General features: G+C 36.8%; 1 protein-coding gene and 1 long non-coding RNA gene across 2 annotated transcripts in view; both read right to left on the bottom strand.

Moving 5' to 3' along the window:
- Window positions 1-26,272, bottom strand: part of LOC140152986 (ribosomal protein S6 kinase alpha-5-like) — an 86,931-nt gene that overhangs the window by 49,217 nt on the left and 11,442 nt on the right. Inside the window, 1 exon segment of the mRNA XM_072175557.1 lies at window positions 18,233-18,304. Within this exon segment, the coding sequence (XP_072031658.1) occupies window positions 18,233-18,304 (72 nt within the window).
- Window positions 6,122-10,080, bottom strand: LOC140152985 (uncharacterized). The gene is made up of 3 exons (XR_011859056.1): window positions 10,000-10,080; window positions 8,331-8,428; window positions 6,122-7,278 (listed from the first exon to the last, which is right to left on the bottom strand). It is a non-coding gene; the product is annotated as an uncharacterized lncRNA (long non-coding RNA).

Here is a 26,272-nt window from a genome sequence, read left to right as displayed (position 1 = left end):
TAGCACCAACAACTCACATGTAAAATATGAGCGTGCACAGCGCCCTCATTCAGCTTGAAAAAATTCTTGAAATTTCAGCCTCTCTGAGCCTTACTTGCAAATGGTAAACTTTGGAGGTGCATAACATCGTGCGCCATCATCATCCCAACCTGCATTTTGCATTTTTTTAAAGTACCAAATGGTTACATTACAAAAACCAAGAAAAAAATTGGGATCTTGATGGCGCACAAAATCAGCAAATCCAATGATTTGATGAAAAGCGCCTCGTGCAAACTTCAAAGCATCATAACGGGCTGCGCCATCAAGATCCCAAGTCCGAACAAGTTTGAAATTAAAGACCTCCATGGCAAGTTTCATTTTTCAGCAAAATATTTTTGGGATTTCGTTGGCGCACAGAGTTAACAGAGGTCAAAGGTCAAAATTTCCTATTTTCGCACATATTTGCATGCCTGTATTATTGCGCGCCAACGTCACATGACTCTCCAAATAGGATTTCATCAAAGAAGAGGTAATTCTCTGCAAGAACTGAAAAAATTAGCTTGGGATCTCTTGATCTTCATATTTTTCTGATTTTTTGAAAATGGACTTTAGCCTCATTTTGGAGGTCAATTTGACCTCTTTTTCCCACTCGCTGCACAATGTGGGCTTTTTAGTGCATCACAAAAAGATGCGCCAACAAGATCCCAATTTTATTTTTCATCGTCTAGCTTCTTTGGCGACCAGTAGACAAAAAACAAGCAACAGCTAATTGGGATCATGTGGGCGCACTAATATAAAAGAGGTCAAAGGTCACGCTTTGTGCCAAAGTGATGCATATTTGCCTATGTGCAGCACGAAAGTGGATCTTTGACCAAATAAAAATGTACCAACAAGATCCCATCTTACTTTTTGGATGATTGGATAAAGGGGCTTATGTATAACTGATAACAAGTAAAAAAAAAAAAAGTGGGATCATGTGGGCACACTAATTCAATAGAGGTCAAAGTTCATACTTTGTGCCGAATTGGCATTACTTTGCCTATGTGCAGCACAAAAGTAGAACTTTGACCAAGAATAAAAATGTAATACCAACAAGATCCCATCTTACTTTTTGGATGATTGGATAAAGGGGCTCATGTATAACTGATAACAAGTAAAAAAAAAGTGGGATCATGTGGGCGCACTAATTCAATAGAGGTCAAAGTTCTTACTTCATACAAAATTAAACGATTTTTAGCCTAAAGTTGCCAAATTCAGCAACCTTTCACTCAAATTTTGCAAGTATTTTGACAAATTTTTTTTTTACTCTCACCAACTACCATGCACGGCATCGCCAATACACGCATTTTCGATAATAAAGTATTTGGATTTATTGGTGAGTGAATTGTTTCCTCCAGTAAGGGATTTCGCGAAAGCACTACTGTGACGTCACACAAATGACGTAAACAAAGGCTTCCCCGCAGCGCAAGCAAAGACGAACGAAAGCACAAAATTGCAGATGGAAAAATGCATCAAACTCAAAGAATAAAATAAATAATTACCTAACGTTTCAATTTTCATGTAGTAATAACTTTATTTTGCTGTAAAATTGCTACATAATAAATATTAAGAGTTAAACAAATTATTAATTGTACGTTGAAATCATACCGCTGCAGACGTGTTTTCCGCCGATAGCGCGCACAATATTAGCATTTTCAATTTACCGAGAATAGTGTACAGAATTTCATCAATTTAAAGAAAAAACCACAAAGAAATATGAATGTGTGGTATGGAAATGGAAAAGAACACTACACACTTTCCAATAATACTAAAAAGTGCTACCGGGACAGAACTTCAAGATGAATAAATTTGGCATGATTTGTTCAGTATTTACGGATGAAATCGCCATTATAGTACGGGGCAATTCGCATATCTCATTACAGCGCGTGTTATGCATGTCACCGCAGCCGCATGAAGTTACGGCGCAGTGTAAAGACCACCACAGTGCATACAAACACGTCTGATTGATGAAACCGTTTAGGTTTTTGTGTCAGAATAGCCATACTATTTCACAAATTTTAGTAATATAAACACGTTTGAGACATTTTCGAGTGTTTTTATTTTTAATTTTATTTTAAATCTGGACTTCTACAGTGATTTATACACTAGCCTACATTGACTGTAGCATCAGCATTTAGGTAAGCTTAATCTATACACAGTGGAAATGCTGGGTGGCTGGCTATTAAGTTATTTAAAATTCTTCATTTCAGTTTTATCAAGATTTTAGTCTTAGCAAATAAAATTTTACATTACAAATCAAGGATTTTATCAAGATTTTAGGCCTCATAAAGCTTTGCGTAAAAGCTACGGAACATTGAAATCGATTAAAATTCTCAATTTTATCAAGATTTTAGGCCTGGTATAGCTTTACGATGCCTAAAATCTTGATAAAATTCTTGATTTCAAAGTTCTGTAAAAGCTACGGCACATTGAAATCAAGGATTTTATCAAGATTTTAGTCATCATAAAGCTTTGCGTAAAAGCTACGGAACAATCAATTAAAATTCTCAATTTCAATTTTATCTAGATTTTAGGCCCAGTAAAGATTTACGAGGACTAAAATCTCGATAAAATTCTTGATTTCAAAGTTCTGTAAAAGCTACGGCACATTGAAATCAAAGATTTTATCAAGATTTTAGGCATCGTAAAGTTTAACGTAAAAGCTACGGAACATTGAAATCAATTTAAATTCTTAATTTCAATTTTATCTCGATTTTATGCCTAGTAAAGCTTTACGAGGCCTAAAATCTCGATAAAAGCTACGGCACATTGAAATCAAGGATTTGATTAAGATTTTAGTCATCGTAAAGCTTTGCGTAAAAGCTACGGAACAATCAATAAATTCTCAATTTCAATTTTATCTAGATTTTAGGCCAAGTAGCTTTACGATGCCTAAAATCTCGATAAAATTCTTGATTTCAAAGTTCTGTTAAAGCTACGGCACATTGAAATCAAGGATTTTTTCAAGATTTTAGGCATCGTAAAGTTTTGCGTAAAAGCTACGGAACATTGAAATCAATTTAAATTCTTAATTTCAATTTTATCTCGATTTTAGGCCAAGTAAAGCTTTACGAGGACTAAAATCTCGATAAAATTCTTGATTTCAAAGTTCTGTAAAAGCTACGACACATTGAAATCAAAGATTTTATCAAGATTTTAGGCATCGTAAAGTTTTATGTAAAAGCTACGGAACATTGAAATCAATTTAAATTCTTAATTTCAATTTTATCCCGATTTTAGGCCTAGTAAAGCTTTACGAGGCCTAAAATCTCGATAAAAGCTACGGCACATTGAAATCAAGGATTTGATTAAGATTTTAGTCATCGTAAAGCTTTGCGTAAAAGCTATGGAACAATCAATAAATTCTCAATTTCAATTTTATCTAGATTTTAGGCCTTAGTAAAGCTTTACGATGCCTAAAATCTCGATAAAAATTTTGATTTCAAAGTTCTGTAAAAGCTACGCACATTGAAATCAAGGATTTTTTCAAGATTTTAGGCATCGTAAAGTTTGCGTAAAAGCTACGGAACATTGAAATCAATTTAAATTCTTAATTTCAATTTTATCTCGATTTTAGGCCAACTTTACGAGGACTAAAATCTTGATTTCAAAGTTCTGTAAAAGCTACGGCACATTGAAATCAAAGATTTTATCAAGATTTTAGGCATCGTAAAGTTTAACGTAAAAGCTACGGAACATTGAAATCAATTTAAATTCTCAATTTCAATTTTATCTTGATTTTAGGCCTAGTAAAGCTTTACGATGCCTAAAATCTCGATAAAATTCTTGATTTCAAAGTTCTGTAAAAGCTACGGCACATTGAAATCAAGGATTTTTCAAGATTTTAGGCATCGTAAAGTTTATGTAAAAGCTACGAACATTGAAATCAATTTAAATTCTTAATTTCAATTTTATCTCGATTTTAGGCCAACTTTACGAGGACTAAAATCTCGATAAAATTCTTGATTTCAAAGTTCTGTAAAAAGCTACGACACATTGAAATCAAGGATTTTTTCAAGATTTTAGGCATCGTAAAGTTTTGCGTAAAAGCTACGGAACATTGAAATCAATTTAAATTCTTAATTTCAATTTTATCTCGATTTTAGGCCAAGTAAAGCTTTACGAGGACTAAAACCTCGATAAAATTCTTGATTTCAAAGTTCTGTAAAAGCTACGGCACATTGAAATCAAAGATTTTATCAAGATTTTAGGCATCGTAAAGTTTTTATGTAAAAGCTACGGAACATTGAAATCAATTTAAATTCTTAATTTCAATTTTATCCCGATTTTAGGCCTAGTAAAGCTTTACGAGGCCTAAAATCTCGATAAAAGCTACGGCACATTGAAATCAAGGATTTGATTAAGATTTTAGTCATCGTAAAGCTTTGCGTAAAAGCTATGGAACAATCAATAAATTCTCAATTTCAATTTTATCTAGATTTTAGGCCTAGTAAAGCTTTACGAGGACTAAAATCTCGATAAAATTCTTGATTTCAAAGTTCTGTAAAAGCTACGGCACATTGAAATCAAAGATTTTATCAAGATTTTAGGCATCGTAAAGTTTAACGTAAAAGCTACGGAACATTGAAATCAATTTAAATTCTTAATTTCAATTTTATCTTGATTTTAGGCCTAGTAAAGCTTTATGATGCCTAAAATCTCGATAAATTCTTGATTTCAAAGTTCTGTAAAAGCTACGGCACATTGAAATCAAGGATTTTTCAAGATTTTAGGCATCGTAAAGTTTATGTAAAAGCTACGGAACATTGAAATCAATTTAAATTCTTAATTTCAATTTTATCTCGATTTTAGGCCAACTTTACGAGGACTAAAATCTCGATAAAATTCTTGATTTCAAAGTTCTGTAAAAGCTACGCACATTGAAATCAAGGATTTTTCAAGATTTTAGGCATCGTAAAGTTTTGCGTAAAAGCTACGGAAAAATCAATAAATTCTCAATTTCAATTTTATCTAGATTTTAGGTTTAGTAAAGCTTACGATGCCTAAAATCTCGATAAAATTCTTGATTTCAAAGTTCTGTAAAAGCTACGGCACATTGAAATCAAGGATTTTTTCAAGATTTTAGGCACCGTAAAGTTTTGCGTAAAAGCTACGGAACATTGAAATCAATTTAAATTCTTAATTTCAATTTTATCTAGATTTTAGGCCCAGTAAAGATTTACGAGGACTAAAATCTCGATAAAATTCTTGATTTCAAAGTTCTGTAAAAGCTACGGCACATTGAAATCAAGGATTTTTTCAAGATTTTAGGCATCGTAAAGTTTTATGTAAAAGCTACGGAACATTGAAATCAATTTAAATTCTTAATTTCAATTTTATCTCGATTTTAGGCCAAGTAAAGCTTTACGAGGACTAAAATCTCGATAAAATTCTTGATTTCAAAGTTCTGTAAAAGCTACGGCACATTGAAATCAAAGATTTTATCAAGATTTTAGGCATCGTAAAGTTTTGTGTAAAAGCTACGGAACATTGAAATCAATTTAAATTCTTAATTTCAATTTTATCCCGATTTTAGGCCTAGTAAAGCTTTACGATGCCTAAAATCTCAATAAAATTCTTGATTTCAAAGTTCTGTAAAAGCTACGGCACATTGAAATCAAGGATTTTATCAAGATTTTAGGCCTCGTAAAGCTTTGCGCAAAAGCTACGGAATATTGGAATCAATTAAAATTCTCAATTTCAATTTTATCGAGATTTTAGGCCTAATAAATCGAGGCTTAAAATCTTGATAAAATTGTCCACGTTCCGTAAAATCTACGGCACATTGAAATCAAGCATTTTTTCAAGATTTTAGGCATCGTAAGCTTTGGGTAAAAGCTACAGGACATTAAAATCAATTAAAACTTCTCAATTTCAATTCAAGCGAGATTTTAGGCCTTTTGTAAAGCTTTACGAGGCCTAAAATCTTGATAAAATTCTCCATTTTAATATTCCGATAAAGCTACGGCACACTGAAATGAAGGAATTTATCAAGATTTTAGGCCTCAAAGCTTTGCGTAAAAGGTACGGAACATTGAAATCAAATTCTTAATTTCAATTTTATCGCAATAATCACTAAAGAATTAAAGATACAAATACACAATTTGTTTGTCTTCCAATTTTATCATTGATTGTGGCTCAATAAAATGAATTTTAAAAAATTCCTGAAAAAACAGCTGGCACAATTTAGTCACATGATGCTACCCATGTGATGGGTTACCTTAAAGCATGGGCTTTCCTGAAAAAAACTTTGACACAAGTTGTATCAGTATTTCTTTGATCCATCTAAATGCATTTGTGGAGCAAGGATTTAGCTCATGTGTACATATGTTGATATGTTCATTTCCCCCTTTACTAAATTCAAAGTGCATTGTACAATAATACATGCATTGTAAATTGCTGCACATTCATTTTTCAAGCATACTGGGGTATACTTGCATATGACATTATTTCTCCATAATGTTCTCAAATAAAATTGGTTTGTTGTCTTCTCATCCATTCTTCTGTTCCTGTAGGTGCTAAATGTATGGTTGCTGAATTTCGCAAAAGAGTCCCCCATAGCTGACAGTGTCAATACACACATGTATAGGGCAGTATACATGGTATACAAAGACCGTGTGGGTGAACGACACAAAATGCGATGTAACTGGAACTGAAGACAGATTGTCTAACTTGTTACTGAATTTTAATAGTTTATAATATTTTTCCTTTGAAACAGGAATATTTTACAATTTTCAACAATCCAACATATCTGTCCACTGTGAACAATTTTCTCCTACCATATTCATTTCATTAACAACCCAGGGCGCGTAACAAAGTCATTTTGGGTGGGCGCTTATTTTTATGTTTACATAATTACATATAAATCACTGGGCAGGAAAAACCTCCTATGTACTTGTGGCCCTTGAACATGTTTAAAACAAAACTGCAAAGAGGTTACATAGGAGGTTTTGCTTTTAACATGTTCAGGGGCCAATAACACATATGAGGTTTTTCCTGCCCAACGATGATGTGTAAAAAATGGCCCAGAATATGGACTTTGTGTGTACATGGCTCTGTGTTTGATACACAAGTAGTTGGTTGAATGGATCCTGCACATAATGGTACATGTACATCCATGATTGTAATTGACTGTGCTTGTATTGTTAAAAGACCAAACAAGTCCCATTTTGGTAACAAAGCAGATCGGTGCCCGATGGCGTCAGGAATACAGCGATGTCGAGCCACACTCATGCTGAATCAATATCAAATTCTGGACACCTGCATCAAATGAAAAGGATAAAAATGGAAATTAGTTAATTTCTTGTAAACCGATACTGTAAGAACCCAAACATATCTAACCAATGCAATGGAAGTTTCATTAATGCTTCTATATTCCCCCAGCTACTTTGTATAATGCACCTTCTCTATTGTAACACTGTACTGTCCCCTGGGCAACAGCAACACAGGGCCATGGACAGTGTTAATTTTAAAAATTTACAAATCCAACACATGGCCCTGCCAGCTTCTACACAAGGCAGGGCATTTTATCGAATGGTAAGTCCCCGACTAAATCCCGGCCCACGGTAAAGTTTCCCAAGTGACTTAGTCGCTGTCCACCGACTTCCAAACAGGATGAACTCTTTGAATGGTGAAGTCCTGGCCCCATGTTGAAGTCCCTGACAAGATCCAGGCTCATGTTCCTGGCCCATCTTCCCATTGTTGAGGCACCGCGAAGACATGTATTTTCGGTCCGGTTTTCGGGTACCCAACCAAGATTTCACTACCCAGGTAAGAGAGTCAGCATCATGATTTTTTTTGATTTTTTTATTTATTTATTTATGTTATTTATTTTCTTGGTTTTGGAGTGTCCCTGGACCTATGCTAAATAGTTAATATGACGATCATTCGATCATTCATAGTTGACAAAAACAATGTTGTGGTAGATTTTTTTTTTTTGGGGGGGGGGTCAGTCAGCCATGAATGATGCTAACAGGGACACAATTATGCAATTTCAGGTACCCGATTACCTGCCCGAAAAATGTGTAGGGTACCCAGATACAAAATAACTCGAAAATGCATGCCTTAGTCACCATTTTTTTTCCAATAAAGTGTTGCAAACTATTTAAAACAATAATTCTAGACGACAACATCAACAAACCCTGCTCTACTGCCGAAGGACTTTTGTAGGGCTGGTCTGTCAGGATTTTTTATATTTCTTACCCACAAAAAATCTCATGGGACTGTTGGCCCAGTAGAACAGGTTTTTTTTTTTTTTTTGTTGTCTAGAATTATTGTTTTAAATAGATTGCAACAAATTGTTAATTACATACCGATACTTAGTCATAAACGTAGTAATCACACTCCATCAATTTGCAGTAGGCCTATTCTGGTATAATGGCAACTGTAACTTTCCATTATTGGATGACACCTGAAAATAACAATGTGGCAAATGGAACATAGTTAGGGTAAATAAACTGCAAAAACTGTACTCTTTGTTGGTGTTTAATACACATACAATGTACATCATCAACATCAATGGGGCTACTAATTGTACGACCGGGTCTCGGATACCCTGGCAACTACAGCTATACAGGGAACTGTACGCCAACTCCATAAAATCCCCATAGGCCCCTTCGACTTCCATGCCGAGCTGGGCATCTTTGTATCAACAATTTTCCCGTCTCTGTCAATCGACTTCCATACAGGGCGTGGCTTGCTCAAAAAGTCTACTATAGCCACAAATTTGCTCACTGATAACATTCGAGGCTAGAGACCATTGCATTCGAAAAATAGCTGAAATCGCTGAAGCATAAACGCAACTATTCACGATGGGCGATTGCATCTAAAATTTTACACTGTTTAAAACCGGGCTTTTAAAAGATACATTTGACTCGTCAAAGTAACTAAATTTGTTCCAAATTTCAACATTTACATAATATATCCCTTACAAAAAATATCAAAGCTGATCGTGCTAAAAACAATACATGTAGCAATGGAATCTAGTGTGCATTAACTATAATGCGCAAAGTTGTGGCATTTTGTCGAAGACCAGATCAAAATTGCATTGTCGAGTCACTGTCTAGGCCTAGGTCTACCGATTCCCGACTGACGACTGTGGCCTGTGGGGATATTTTTACTGGTCAAGTCCCCTGCTATAGGCTATGCCCTGTGGTTTACAGATCAGTGGCGAATGACGTGACTCATGAGTGCAGCGTCTTAACGTCTTTCAATCAATTCTCACATCATCATGCATCCGAACATGATAATAGATAATGAAGAAAATATGTATTAAAATTTAGTACCCCTGATACAGGCCGGCGTACATGACTCGGGAGGACTTTACGTTTACATGGGTCGAGGTTGATCGACAAAGACAGTCATGACAGTAAACATGTGACGTGTAATTTCTGTAAATCATGAAATGGTTATTCATAAATTCTGCTCCATTCTCATAATCTTAGGGGTGGTGCAATAATTATGTGTACCCCCTTACACAAGCAAGATTTTGGGGAACAAAATATCTGTGCCAAAATTGCTCCCCCCTTTCGACCTGCAAAAATCGCTTGACCCCTTTTTGACCTGCCAAAAATGCTTTCCCCCCCTTTTGGCCTGCCAAAAAATCTTGCCCCCCCCCCCCTATATAATTCACCACCCGGTGGACGGTGGTACACATAATTATTGCACCACCCCTTATTCCTGTATTTCCCACATGCACATCTAATGTACGCATTGTAATTTGTATCATGTAAAGCTTACCGTGATTGTTTTGCAATATTGATCAGCTGGCTATGCTGCAATACTGATACTGCACTGTCAACATGTCAATGTCATAGAAAAAAAAATTATAAGCTTTCCGGACAAGTCAACAAGTTAAACATGTCCCACTTTTCCAAGCGTTATAACCGGCCTGGTGCACTCCACGATCGTTCAACAAGTAATATGGTTAAACTTTGAGACAATAAAAGCCTATATATATTACGAATTGTGTGATTTACTTACGGATTCAATTCGGATTCACATGAAGAAAATCGTAACAACATCACATGTGCGTCTGAAGTCTGACTCTGAATACACCCGATCGTCCACTTTTTCCGCCTAATGTAGAGCACCCATACATACGCTTACTGTTACGTACGCGAAAAGTCGTCGATGAATATTAACGCCCAATTTATCGCAATATTACACCCAATTACCCTGAATTGGGTGTGAAATCAACAACAGCTGTCAAGAGCATGTCAAGAGTAAACAATAAACCACCTAACATGGTGTATTTTGCTCGAATGAAATACATTTCACTTTTTTTGGCCCCGGGACGATTTATTAAAAAATGTAAAGTAAACACTTTAAATATTATAATTAAGCTATATCATTACAACCTCTTCGTTAAATCTTCTTCTAGGAAGAATGTAAAAAATTGCCATTTCGGGCTACATTACGTGCAGTTACGTGGGCTTTCAATGTATTAGGGATGGGCGGTAACCGTTTATTTGCGTACTGCATGGACCGCGATATTATGGGCATGGGCAATCTTTTTTCTTGCCGAAAGATGCCGTGCATGATGGAATCAGCATCATCTGAAATGCACTCACACAAGTTTCTATGAGACATGTCTGGTGATCCCCATTAAAAAAAAAATTTGGCACAAAGTATGAACTTTGACCTCTATTGAATTAGTGCGCCCACATGATCCCACTTTTTTTTTTACTTGTTATCACTTATACATGAGCCCCTTTATCCAATCATCCAAAAAGTAAGATGGGATCTTGTTGGCGTACATTTTTATTGCGGGTCAAAGTTCCACTTTTGTGCTGCACATAGGCAAAATAATGCCAATTCGGCACAAAGTATGAACTTTGACCTCTATTGAATTAGTGCGCCCACATGATCCCACTTTTTTTTTTACTTGTTATTAGTTATACATAAGCCCCTTTATCCAATCATCCAAAAAGTAAGATGGGATCTTGTTGGCGCACATTTTTATTGTGGGTCAAAGTTCCACTTTCGTGCTGCACATAGGCAAATATGCATCACTTTGGCACAAAGCTTGACCTTTGACCTCTTTTATATTAGTGCGCCCACATGATCCCAATTAGCTGTTGCTTGTGTTTTATCTACTGGTCGCCAAAGAAGCTAGATGATGACTAATAAAATTGGGATCTTGTTGGCGCATCTTTTGTGATGCAGTAAAAAGCCCACATTGTGCAGCGAGTGGGAAAAAGAGGTCAAATTGACCTCCAAAATGAGGCTAAGTCCATTTTCAAAAAATCAGAAAAATATGAAGATCAAGAGATCCCAAGCTAATTTTTTCAGTTCTTGCAGAGAATTACTTCTTCTTTGATGAAATGCTATTCGGAGAGTCAGGTGACGTTGGCGCTAATAATACAGGCGTGCAAATATGTGCGAAAAATAGGAAATTTTGACCTTTGACCTCTGTTAACTCGGTGCGCCAACGAAATCCCAAAAAATTTTTGCTGAAAAATGAAACTTGCCATGGAGGTCTTTAATTTCAAACTTGTTCGGACTTGGGATCTTGATGGCGCAGCCCGTTATGATGCTTTGAAGTTTGCACGAGGCGCTTTTCATCAAATCATTGGATTTGCTGATTTTGTGCGCCATCAAGATCCCAATTTTATTTCTTGGTTTTTGTAATGTAACCATTTGGTACTTTAAAAAATGCAAAATGCAGGTTGGGATGATGATGGCGCATGCGATGTTATGCACCTCCAAAGTTTACCATTTGCAAGTAAGGCTCAGAGAGGCTGAAATTTCAAGAATTTTTTTAAGCTGAACGAGGGCGCTGTGCACGCTCATATTTTACATGTGAGTTGTTGGTGCTAATATGTACCAAAAATATTTTTTAGAGAAAATTCTATTTTTTTTGTATCACAGATGGGTACATAATAAGGAGATTGGCTCTTAAATGTTTTACTGCCGACATATTATTTGGGTGGAAAGGATAATGCTGCTACCCTTTATTTCCATTCTATTACCACAAAATAGTGTGATTTAATTAAATTAAAGACAAATTGACACTTTTATTTATTGCAGTCTTTCACATTTAAAACACATATTTTAACAAATCACAAACATGCAATTTTGAATAATGGTCATGGAGGTAGTAGAAAAATACCATAGCTCTATTTGTTGATTTATAAATGAACATAATTTTACATCACATACATATTATAGTGCTCAGGCTTAGAAAAAATGCTTAGTTCCCTGGAAGATGAGTTTAATTTCCCACCAAGATGGGGAAATTTTACACTATTTCTTAAAAATACATACAAAAATTTCCTGGAAGCAGCTTCCCGATTTCCATTTTTCCCCCCAGGGCTGGCGATGCTTGTCTTATTAATCCGCACATCAGCTTTGCATGCTGTAGTGAACACAATTCATTTATGTGTTGTTATGATGAGCATGATTATTTTCAACTTGACAGCTATTCATGTTTATTGGCAAATGTGCATATGGATTCATAGCACTGTTCATTCATGTCACATCATGTCATCAGCCGAGTTCAAAGTCTAAACAAACAAAAGTGGGTTCCGACATGGAACATTCAACATTGCCAGGCTTGAATGATAATTGTGAAGTGAAAGACAGACAAGACTTGAAAAGCTAGACAATTCAGAAGGTTCATATCTCAACAAAATGAATATAGAAAAATTGACAGGTTGGAGAGCAAAGCAACAAAATCAGTATTAAAATATCATAAAGGGGGTGTCCAATAGACTGAATAACATCAGATCTATCATGGTGTAAGTGCAACATGATGGAATTTATATAAAATTATCTCCACATTAGGAATCAGGGTTTAAAATAAGCAGGTCCAGGGACAATTTCACCTGTAAATTTATGCCCCTGGTTCCCATGGAAATCTTCATGACCAGGGGCAACTTTTTATTGAAAATTACCCAGGTTATTACATTGCAATCATCTTCAGAACAGCATAATATTAATTTTTGCTCTGGATAATTTGCTCTAGATTGATGTGCAATTAGAAGACAAGACATGTAAACATGGGGTAATTTTCATGTGCAGTTACTTTCACCATTTGGAGTGAAAGAGACATACAACTTCCAGTGCTGAACGGTGCCAAAACTGATTGAGGAGCCAATGGCTCCTTACTTTATAAATTTAGGTGCCCAAATTTTGCTCCCAAGTAAGAGGCGCCAACTCGTATTCCAACCGATCGAAGTCATTCTGTCACAATGGTTTAAATTTACTACTTATATTCAAATTACTTCCATTTCCAGTTCCATCACCTTACATAACACCACTAGTACTACTAGCGTCATTAATAGTATCAATAACTGTTGGATTCCCTGATTTTATTGTTTCATCCTCCCTTCTCCTTGTTCCGAAAAAGTTCATCAAATTCAAAGTTCTTTTTGATTATGACGCCATCTTGTGTACTTAAAAAACAATCCAAAAACAACTTTTGACCAATGATATACTATTTGCTGGCAATTAAAAGCTTAAATAGTTGGTCGCCATGGTTTGAAGGTTTAGTCCCATCAGAAAAAATCTAGTCGCCAAAGCGACTAAAATGGTCGCACTGTACAGCACTGACAACTTGTTAAGACTTGAGATTAGGGTTAGGGTTTATGGTAGGGGTACAGCAGTCTTATAATGAGACTAGTATGTAGTCGCTCCTTAACCAATTTCAGTTTCACCATCATAACATAATTCAAAGGATGAAACAGGTAAAATGATCCTACCTGGAATTGAACCCAGGACCTCACTCATCAGGTTTGCGAGACCTGCACCTTAGCTCACTTTGGCCATAGATCATGGATCACCATGATCCAGCAGATGAAAATTTGATATAATATTATAAGCAGTACCTCAACCCTACATGTAATGTATCTCCTCCCAAGTTTTACATATAGCTACTTGTAGGGCTTGAATGAATAGGTATGACTACATGAAAATTAACCAATTTCATACAATTTCATACAATTTCAACGGTTTTCCAATCATACATGGTATTTTAATAGAAGGTATCTATAGAAAGTGATCCCACCAGGATGAAAAAATGACCAATTTTTCATCGTTCGAGTACATGGATTTTTCTGTGACTTCCAATGGTTCATCTCCATTAAGACTTCTTGCAATATACCGCCACCTCGCTCAAAAGTAAACAAACTTACTGTGAAGATGTTCTTCGACGACTTTTCATCTCTCTTGGAGATTGTGTCAATTGAACCCGCCTCGAATAGTAATGGTTGGAGACTTCAATTTCCATGTCGATGTTGTTGATGACAGGAATGCCAACATCTTCAAAGACTTGTTGGACTCTGCTGGTCTCCAGCAACATGTAACAGAACCAACCCACAGACATGGACACACCCTTGACCTGGTGATAACCAGGAGGGTCGAGGCATTGGTCTCTGATGTTAAGGTGATTCGAGGTCTTCCTTCTGACCATTACGCCGTAAAGTGCAACATTGATATCTCCCGCCCAAGACCAGTAAAGCAGATGGTGCATTATCGCGAGCTGCGAAAGATCAATGCAGACAGCTTTCAGGATGACATCAGAGCATCCTCATTGTTTATAAGTCCGCCTGAAGACATTTCTCAAATTGTCACACAGTATGAGCTTGTTCTTCGTAATCTGTTAGATCGCCATGCTCCAGTCAAGTCAAAGTCAATAACACTCCGACCTAACGCGCCATGGTACAATGATGCTCTACGCGTTGCTAAACAGACCAAACGCCGTCATGAGCGTGCATGGATGAAATCTAAGCTGGAAGTAGATCGTCAAGTTTATGTTGAGAAATGTAAGACCTACACTCGGATGCTGGAACAAGCCAAATGTATTCACCATCGCACTAAAATATCCGAGTGCGACGACCGTCAGTTATTTCGACTCGTGGATAGCATGTCTCGTCCAGGAGCTGCTTCAGCGCATACGTTTCCATCACATGATGACGCGAAGGTATTGGCAAATAAATTCGGTGACTTCTTTCAGAATAAGATCAAGAAGCTTAGAGCTGCACTTGATGAGTCAACTTGTGCTAGCATATCTGTTGATATTCGCGATCATTGTGACAGCGAGTTTAGTACATTTAGCGTGGTTACAGAAGATGAAGTCCGCAAGATTATTGTTGGTGCTACGACAAAATCGTGTCCTCTAGATCCAATTCCATCATCACTTCTCAAGCAATGTCTGGATGTTCTTCTTCCCAGTATTACTCGCTTAATCAACAAATCACTGACATCTGGGCAAATGCCATCTGAACTAAAAGTTGCGCGGGTTGTTCCGCTACTCAAAAAGCCCAGCCTTGATCCGGATGAGCTGAACCACTACAGACCCATTTCAAATTTGAAATTCCTGTTCAAGACCATTGAAAGAGTAGTCTCGTCACAGCTTAACGCCTACCTTCAGGAAAATAATTTATATGCCTCAATGCAGTCAGCCTACCGTCAATATCATAGCACTGAGACGGCTCTGCTACGTGTCCAAAACGCGATTTACCGTGTTGTTGATCAACGCCAGCAAGCTGTGTTGATCCTTTTGGACTTTTCTGCAGCGTTCGACACGATAGATCATAGTATTCTCCTTCAGCGCTTGCGTCAACGCTATGGCATCAAACACACTGCCTTAAACTGGTTTTCGACATATTTGCAGGGCCGTACTCAGTGCATTGATATTGGCGGAGTTTTATCTGACGACTGCTCTCTTGATGAGGGTGTTCCGCAGGGCTCAGTGTTGGGCCCACCCATATTCACTATGTATACCGCACCTTTGGGTGATATTATCACCGCTCATGGTTTAAAACACATGATATATGCCGACGATACGCAACTTTATCTTGTGCTAGATCCATCTAAGCGATCGGAGAGTGTGAGTAAACTTGAAAAATGTGTTGCTGATGTAAAAGCGTGGGCTGTGACCAACAAATTAATGCTTAATGATTCTAAAACCGAAGTCATTCATTTGAGTTCCCGTTTTGTTAAGACCCGCTCTTCCAGCACTCACCATTGGAAATTCATTCATTGACTCTTCGGCTTCTGCTCGCGACCTTGGTGCTGTAATTGATTGCAATTTAGACATGAAAGATCATCTTAAATCCGTCACGAGATCGGCATCTTTTGCTGTTTACAAAATTGGTCAGATATGCAAGTATTTGGATAGTAATTCAACAGAGCGTCTAGTACATGCCTTTGTGTCATCTCGTTTGGACAGTTGTAACAGCCTGCTTTTTGGCCTCCCTAAGCATGACATTGCGAAGTTGCAGCGTATCCAAAATTCAGCTGCCAGGCTTGTTTCACGGGCAAAATATCGTGACCATATGACACCAGTCCTTTATGATCTACACTGGCTTCCAGTTACCCAACGCATAGAGTACAAGATCCTCCTGATTACGTTCAAAGCCTTGCATGATCTTGCTCCATCATACATAAAAGATCTAATCACCCCATATCAACCTAGCCGATCCCTACGCTCATCATCTCAGCACCTTCTCCATCCCCCAGCTAGGAGCAATACCATGTTTTACGGGGATCGAGCATTCTGTATAGCTGCCCCATTCTTATGGAATAAACTCCCAGAATATATCAGATCTTCCACATCAATTACCCAGTTCAAAAGTCTTCTTAAAACCCATCTATTCAAAATTGCATATCATGATATTGGAACCTTTTAGATTTAATTTTTGATTGTTTTTACCACTGAACTTCTGCTGATATATTATTTGTATAATGGTTCCCTGTGTTTTAAACATGTTAAATCAGTTTTGCTGTATATTTTGTTGTCAGTTTAAAATTGATCCATTTGGTTCTTGAGCAGTTCACCGTGCACTATTATCTGCGTGCGTAGTATTTATCATTTATGCTTTCTTTTGTTCTTATTCAATGCATATTTCACGTTTAAACCATGCTTTTTTGCTCTCGATTGCTATCGCATTTTTTGTGCATTTTCCCCCGTGCAATATGCATTGTAGGCCTAATGTGTTATTGTGCCATTTGATGTATATTCCACAGTGCTGTTTTCTGTTCGTGCGAAACATTTGCCATACTGCATGTGTAATATCCATTGATGTGCTTCATTCTCTATGTATTTTAAATGCTAGAACGTATTTTATTATTGTATATTCAAATATCTTTTAATGTGTTCATGTATAATGGTTTCCTGTGTTTTAAACATGTTAAATAAGCTTTGCTTTATAAATATATTTTGTTGTCAGTTAAAATTGATCTGTTTGGTTTTGAGCAGTTTCACCGTGCAATATTAACTGCGTGCATTGTATTTATCATTTATGCTTACATTTTTGTTATTATTCAATGCATATTTCACGTTTAAACCATGCTTTTTTGCTCTCGATTGCCATCGCATTTTGTGCATTTCACCCGTGCAATATGCATTGTAATGTGTTATTGTTTTGCCATTTGATGTATATTCCACAGTGCTGTTTTCTGTTCGTGCGAAACATTTGCCATACTGCATGTGCAATATCCATTGATGTGCTTCATTCTCTATGTATTTTAAATGTTAGAACATATTTTTATTATTGTATATTCAAAATATCTTTTAATGTGTTCATGTATTTTATGATTGTAAAATGTTCAGCGCCTTGAGATTTTAATGTAATGCGCTTTATAAGAATAAAATATTATTATTATTATTAATGAAACCCAGGACCATTCACATACATTCACATACTACACATTTTAAAGGGGCATTTTGTGATCCACAGCCTCATCCCCCCACTTTTCCCAAAAAAAGTTAAGATTTTTACACCACTGGATACCTCTGGCTACATAATGTTTATGTACCAAATATTTCTTGCAGATTAATTCGTTTAACAAAAATATCGCTAAATTTGAATTTCGTTCTGGTGCACCAGAACGAAATTACAACACATTGTCTATGGAGCAGTGTAATACACATAATCATGCATAACTCAAAACGCAAAATCGGAATCAACTGAAATTTTGAAAATAAGCTTTTTTCGTGGATATCTACTGAAAAATGTCATAAAAAGAGGATGCTAGGATCACAAAATCCTCCTTTAAAAACATACTGATACCCATGATGAAAGTGATAATATCATCAGGACAGCCAACAAAAAGTAGTCCACTATCTATGATTTGAGCTGTTGTCTGATTTATAGTAAATAGATCACAATACATTCATTCATATCCTGAATCCTAATTATTTAAGTTTTAGTACCAATTGTTATAAATGCTTTCAGTTCCAAAACTGAAGCCTGCTTTTATTACTTACCTCCAGTGCCTAATACTTTGAGAAGTTCAAAATTCTCACGGCCCACTCTTTCTGTATGCCCCGTCAAATTGGCTGTAAAAAAACACAGAAGATTTAATTTGTTAGTTATAGTGATATATCTTTATCCAAAAGGACTAGATTTGTAAATTATGTTCAATGCATAATCTATTGACGATCTAAAAACGAATTGGTTTTGTACACAATTGTTGCAAAACCCCTTGTAACAGAGTAATTTTGAGAAAACATCAATAAATCATCAAAAAAAACCACTGATATATGGGGGGTTTGCAACAAAAGCAGTTTTTGGCGGGATGCTTGGGTAGGATGAGCATCATGTGTCCTCATAACTGTTCAAGTGGATGTAAGGGGTTTTGTAACAAAGCTCTTCATATATCTTGATATAAATCTGTCCCATTTGGATACAAACTTAATTTGTTGGTAATTTTTTACCAATTTTTTTTAATTAACCACAAGTGATTGCAGTACTTCGCTCTAGGTCAAGGGCTCTTCAAATCCGCAAAAATTTAAAAAAACCACATACAGCCCTACAGTGCCCTAATACATCCACTTTTCCTTTCCTGGGTCTGGTCTGTGATACATTCCTCTTCAAATTGCTGCAGGTAGAATTGGGCAATTCCATTTGAAACCCATACACCTCTTATCGAACTGACTTGCCCTTATATCTTCATTGTAGGGAGTATGTATTTCAAATTGGGTTACCTACATTTGAAACCTACATCCCCTGTGTGGGAGACTAAGGTAATGTTTTCCACAGGGGTGTATTGGATTTGACTGGAATATCCCATTCAATCAGGCATAGCAGGCTTGCTGATTTCTCCCGGGTACTAACAAAAGCAAAAGCTTTAAACATACATGTACATGCCTATTTTGGAACTCAATGTGAAATTTAAGCCAAATGGTATAATTTGCCTGGACTAAAGTGAAGCAAAACTAACCCGCTCCGATCTTAACTTTAAAACATTGATCAACAACAACATTATAAATAGTGACACATTCGTGCTTGATAGTATGGTAATATAAATCTCCATTATCTTCGGAAGTTCTGATTGACTAATAGTTTAGCATACATTAAAATGAAATATATGAAATTGATCACATGTATTGATCACTTTTATTTTTATTAATTTATCAATCATATCAAAGAGGGTGAGATGGCCTAATGGTCAAAGGTACTGAGAATACGATATGTGTTAGGGCCTTTGGTCAGAATTCTCTTCCTCTCCTGCAAAATGTTTCGCAGGAATCCTGCAATTATGTCCAGTTTACATGTATGTCAGTTAAGTTTAGACCTATTTCTTTGAATGTGATAGATCATGTTACTATGTACTTGCTGACTCCCCTCCCTCCCCCTGGAAACAATGTTTGAGTGGACATTTAAAAGTGCAACCACCTTTCATTATTTATTTTTCAACATTGATTAAGGGGAGCAGGGATGCATGAAATAAACAAAGTGTCCCATCATATTTGTTGTATGGTCCAGGATCATGCATAGTAACTGACTAACTGTGCATACTACATTGTAAAGCTCAGGTGTGACAATACTCAACATTACTGAGGTCAGGATTGAGTTGTACAGTTTGTTTGTAAGAATCAGAAAATGTTTGCAGTAAATTTTTTTAATTTTTAGAAATTTTTATATTAAAATAATGGCCTTCAGGCAATAGTACTTATAAATGTAAACAAATGTACACATCAGTAGTTTAGTTTAATCATGACAGTGCTGGCACTGCATGTATGCTGCTAAAGTACAGTGACCCTACATGTAGCTTCCCAGTATGAATTGACCACCTTGGCAAAGTAATGTGTGATCATCAGATTTGACCTTGGCCTCGTTAAGGGCAAATCTAGCTCAGTATTAAGCAGAGACCCTATAGTGTGAGCCAATTGGCAAGATAAGGCAGAAACAGAACAGAAAGGTAGCGGAAACATAAGTTTGTAGTTTTGCATGATGCATCCACTACTATTCCACAAACTAATCAATGCTAAGTAATAGGCCTATGTGTCGTCTATAACACGGTACTCTAGAGGATAGTAAAAACAAAAATTCCTATCGTTTCTAACAACAGGGCTGTCAACTCTCACGCATTGGCCGTGAGTCTCACGCATTGGGTCACTTTCTCACAGTCTCACGCCAAGGTAGTATAATCTCACGCAAAAAGCTGGAAAATGAGTAAAATCTCACGCATCGTCATGAATAATTAGTTGCTCCTACCCCACCTCCCCCCCAACCGTTTTTCACATTCTCGAGCGCCGTGGCTCAAAAGTACAAAATGTACATTGGAATCCGCAAATCCCGGTACGCCTCTGTCTCACGCCAAGCAATTCCAAAAAGTTGACAGCCCTGTAACAATATAGGTGGCTAGGCCCCCCCCTGCAAGATCAACAATTCAACATATATATTATGTAGATCTCTCTCTCTCAGCTGTGAAGGTATTTCAGTGATGAACTACCTGCAACAGAATGACAACTGTTTTAGACTGTCTTCCTGACAGTCTTAAGAGTCATACCGGTTGTGAGTTGTATTACGGTAAGCTCTTTTACACTTACAAGAAACAAACCGAGCTTGACAAATTAAACATTTTTTTTAGAATCCCACTAAGGCCTATCCACAACACAATTATATCCATTACTGTAAAAGTGGAATTTTTTGTGCTACATTTACTTTCATGCTCTTTGTATTCTAAACTGTGACTGAAAAAATAACAAGGAGCAAATATATTCATATGTAAGACAGTTTATAATTGGCAAAGTGCAAAAAATTAATCATGTAAAAAATTCTGCATTTAGGCCAATGTTATTTGATTAAAATAGCATTATTATATTATGAATTAAGCCATAAGCTATTAGCTAACAATATTGATCATTCAGATTTTCATAGTTCAATAAGTAATACCCATTAATGCATTTTGTCAGGCTGCGTTGTTTCTGCGAAAAAGGGAAACCCATTGAGTGGCAATGAGTGCATTCTCAAATAAAGGGCATAGAGTCCATGGCCTCTTGCACACAATGTAATCAGGCAAAGTGACTCATTTGTCAGTATGAATAGGTTTACACAAAAAAAAGTATATTTTTCTGCATATTTTTATACTTGTTTGATACACAGTTTTCTGACCTATTTCATACACATGAAAGAAATCCAGTGATTGTGGCTATTTTGTAAGCTTGGAAAATACAAGCATTGTAAATGCATCCACCTCCATGGCAAGCAAAAAATAAATAAATCCTACGCGACATGAATACATTAGATTAGATTAGAAAGTACTACTGCGCCTGTATAAATTTGGTCCACCTCAAGTTTGGTAGTGACGTACATGCATATTTTGCTGAATTTGATCACATGTGAAAGTTCATTGCATAGAGCGTCACGCACATACATACAAGGGTGGCTTCTCGGCATGCATGCGGCGCAATCGTGAAAAAAGCATTCATTATTGATGTCACTACCAAACTTGAAGCGAACCAATGAATCCCATGAAGTCAAGATTTTAGGACCAGTTTTTGACACCAATCATAGACAGTAGAGATATGCACCAATCAAGACTTTCACAACAAAACAAGGTGATGCAACTTAGGGTGACATAAAAAATGTGAAATGTGAGTATGAGTAAATTACGATTGTACGGTAGATGCTGTACACTATTGTTTTGCTGTACTACAGGAAAACAGATTCATGTAGTATCAGGCCCGTGACGCATGATTTTTTTTGGGGGTGCTGATTTTGAAAAAGTAGACTTATTTCCAAAGGGGGGGGGGGCAATTTTGTGAAAAGTGGACTTTTCCTCCCAAATTTGGACCTTTTTTGACCCAAAAAACATGAAAAACCTGATTTATGTTTACTGGTCATGATCTACATAAAAATAAAATCATCCCCTCCAGTTCAAAATCACACTCAAAGCAATATATTCATGCTTTGAATATAAAAGGGTCAAAGAACTGTATTGCAACAGGAAAAGCGGGACAAGGCCAGTCAATTCGATGCATGGAAGTACAGTGTATCTAGGCAGAGCATTGCATATCCTGTGACAGGATCTGCAAGTGTCTAGCTGTACACTCTCCATGAACTACACCATGGTGTCATCACTAGCTTTTATGGCAAAGCCTGTGTTATACACATGTCACTTGTATGACCCACCCTATGACCCCCGGGAGTGGTGAGTCACTTTACATAGGTGCGTCGGATTTAACTATACCATGACCCACATGTGCGTCTAAACAATGACTGACCTTTGCCGACAATGACTGAGCCCCTGGTCAAAATTGTGACGCACATGTTAAGGATTATGACTGTCCTCATGACGCAAATTTCACTCACCATTAGGTATTTTGACTGACCTGACACCTAACCATTGACGCACCTAGGTAAAGTGACTGACACTGACGCACCCCTCGGGGTATGTTGTGACGCACATATTGAGTAAATGACCGTACCCTGCGTCACTAATTGGTTGGTAAATGACCCAACCATGACGCACATCCCCCGGGGGTCCTAGGGTGGGTCATACAAGTGACATGTGTATTAGGATGACCTAGACTGTCTCATAATCATAAAGTTATATACTAAAGTTTGATTCACTACCATACTCAACCTAATATATGCACCCTTCCTAAAAAGCACCCCCTGTGAACTCCTCTATCTTAAATTGGTTTAATTTCCAGAGTATTTCTTGCATGACATAAAGGTGGTAACTGACAGGAAATGAGCTTGGTGCCAATGGCTATCACATTTATCAGGGCTTTATTGATTGTTTTACTGGACAGAATAGGCCTAGCCATAACCACTCTCATCCATTATGGTCTGGACTTCCCACACCAATTTTGGAGTACCTGGTTTCGGCTGAAAGTCCGATCTGGATGTCCTGCTCATCTTTACATACGTACGTACTCTGTAGGCTTCCCGTTAGTGTGCGTCATTGCGTCCAGACGCGTATTTTACAAATTTGGACGCAAGTTCACATGGCTAATCAAGTATTTTGCGTCCATATCACATGCAGGTGGACGTAGACAAAACTTCGAAATTTAATCATTAATTGATGATAAAAATAAGACATTTTTATTCTTTTATATTTTTAAGATAATAAAAGCCCCAAAATTTTGACACACCTGCTTAAGAATTGTAGTAAATTCTGCAATATTTGTAAATGCAACGTCAGGAAATCGTGCACTTTTTGCAAGCTTTCCGTACGATCGTTGTTTGATGGGAAAGTCCCCATTGATGCTTTGTTTACAAAGCTTGCTGGAGTGATGACATGCGGCTACCGTGCAGTTGCTGTTTATTTAATTATTTATCACAAGCTGACAATATTCAGTTTTTAATGTTTTAAGTTTATTTTCTCATAAATAATCTACGTTTCCTTTATTAGTATTATTGTTACGATGAATAAAAGCAATTTTAAAGACAAAATCCAAATGATAACCTTTTTTTGTATTATTTGTGGTAGCGCGTGTTTTAGCTTTTATAACATCAACAACACGTTTTAAAATTAAAGAAACCCGGAAGTAAGAGTACGAAAATTTGCGAATGTTTTTGCAGCTGTTTCTGACCACGTTTCCGACCATAACTGACATAGAAATGAGAAAAATTATCATAGCGACTGGAGATGGAATATCACGGCGAAAATGCACTTTTATTTTATTTTAACAATCAACATTTGATGAAGTGTAGACCCGGGGTACGGGTACGTGTGTTAGCAACAAGGGGCTGCTGTTCTGATCATGAAATTCCGCGGCGTTTCCCGGTATGATTGATCGTGAATTTCAGATGGACGCACAAAAATATGTCTGGACGCAAGTTTTTTCAACCTTGTCTTAAATCCTTAACGGGAACCCTGGTACTATGATACTGTTATCTTTAGAACATAAAACTGAAAGTTATTGGTGGCCACTAGGATACTAAATGCAGAAATCACAGAAGTCCCTGCCCAGATTATGACACATGTATAATCCAAGGAAAGTCCCTACATGATGAGTCATGAATACATGCAACATTTTCTTATACCTGTCCATATATCATTGTTCATTTCCTATATATTGGAAATCCTATGCAGGTCAGATTGAAATCGGGTCAAAGAATACAGCAGCTTTCTGTTCCTACATTTAATATTTTTAACACAGGTCTCAAAAAATTAAAATCAATCAAACAATTAGCAATTGCTTCTGAGCAGTACATAAATTTCAAATTGATGTTGTGCAAAAACAAAATGGGAGTTAGAGGCTCAAATTGTCAGGTTTTTCATTTCTCATTGATATATCTATCAATACTCAAACTAAGAAAAAAACATCCATGAGGTATGGTGTACACCCCTTGTTTAGTTGACATGGAATGACTCTCTACAAATGATTGCAAATTACACATTTGTAATGATTTTCCACCACAAAATGATATGATTAGGCCAAAAAAAAAAAGGTTCGTCTCAAAGCGTGCGCCGCGTTTGACAAAAAAAAAAATGCGGAAATTTTTTTATTTCAAATTTTTTTTTTTTTCCAGAAAAATCGGCGAAAATCAGACTTTTTCTCAAAATACCATGAAAAAAAAAAGTCGAATAAAAAAAAAAAAATCGCATTTCGCATTTGTTTTTAAATTTCTCGTGAGTTTTGAGACAAACCTTTTTTTTTGGGCCTTATGTAAACACATGTGAGCAATGTATATGATATCATACTGCGCCAAAAAAATTCAAAACTGAACCATATTGGGGCAAATTTGGTTTTTTCATTAGATGCACTATCTAATGCGGTACATTATGACACCCCATTGAATCCAATGTGACTTCAAGAAGCAAAGTTACAAGCATTTGATTAGACGAAGGTCCAGTTTTATAAGTGACAAACTGGCATACTATGAGACATGGGCATTTATCTTTCACTTCCGCAGTCCCCTCTTGGGCAGAACATGAAAACATAACGAATCAAGAGTAAATATTTGTCTGAATTAATATTCCAAGAAGTTCCCACGTTTTATAACGTTCCCACGCCATATACATGTATAACCCGTTTTGTGATTGGTTGCAGAAAACATTCATTGCGATCGTAAGCCAATCAATGAACGTGAAGGCCTTTTACAGTATTAATTAATGGGACCCCGCCAGCAACGTACGTCTAACCTGATTGGTTTACTAAAAACATTCATTGCGATCGTAAGCCAATCAATGAACGCGAAGGCCTTTTACGGTATTAATTAATGGGACTCCGCCAGCAACGTACGTCTTACCTGATTGGTTTACTAAACTACTTGGATATTTGTTAAGCCAGTCAGCGTGCTCGCGTTTTCGAGAGGTGATTTCACGTGGTGATCAAGCATAAATTCAGTAGGGCTGGTATCAGCAAGCATTTTCATTGTCGACTATCAACAAAATTAAAAAGCCGACGTCGACAATCAGGCCAAATTAATAACCCCCAAATTCGTCCCACAAACCTGGCAAATTTTGCGGCGATCCCGTGCAAAATTCGCAACCTACAACATTTAAAACGAAGTTGATGAAAATAAAATACCGTAAAAATTACAGCGATAAACACAAGTCCTGATTTGTGTCTCCTTCTCTGATTTCGTTTTGGCGCTCGCTAGAACTTAATATTATGCTATCGTATGTTGCGAGTGTACAGTAGTAAGTTGGTACAGAATCAGATACAGAGATGAAAAAACATTGTGTGAAAGGTCAATCTGTGATTGGCTCATATTTTACCCATTTCGCATAAATACCCAATCAGTGTGCTTGTTTCAATAAATATAATGACGTCATCAGTTGATCATCAGGGCAGGTGTAGCGTTAACCCCCAATCGGGGTTGAATGTCATGATCCTCTAAATTTAAAAAATATTAATTTTTCACCCTCCATATATTGGGAATGTACAAGCTCAGGGTGAACTCTGACCCTCTACTTTTGGACCCCTGACTACACTACAAAAATCTTTTCACCCCCGAGATTTAATTTTCACCCCATGTATTGGGATTTTCTGCAAGCTCTGGAGTGAAAAACACGGGAAAACAACTCCTGACTTTCGGGCCTTAATGCTACCCCTTTCCCT

Source organism: Amphiura filiformis, chromosome 5, assembly GCF_039555335.1.
Source record: "Amphiura filiformis chromosome 5, Afil_fr2py, whole genome shotgun sequence".
In the NCBI taxonomy this organism is placed as follows: Eukaryota; Metazoa; Echinodermata; class Ophiuroidea; order Amphilepidida; family Amphiuridae; genus Amphiura; species Amphiura filiformis.
This window is presented reverse-complemented; position numbering and strand designations above follow the sequence as displayed.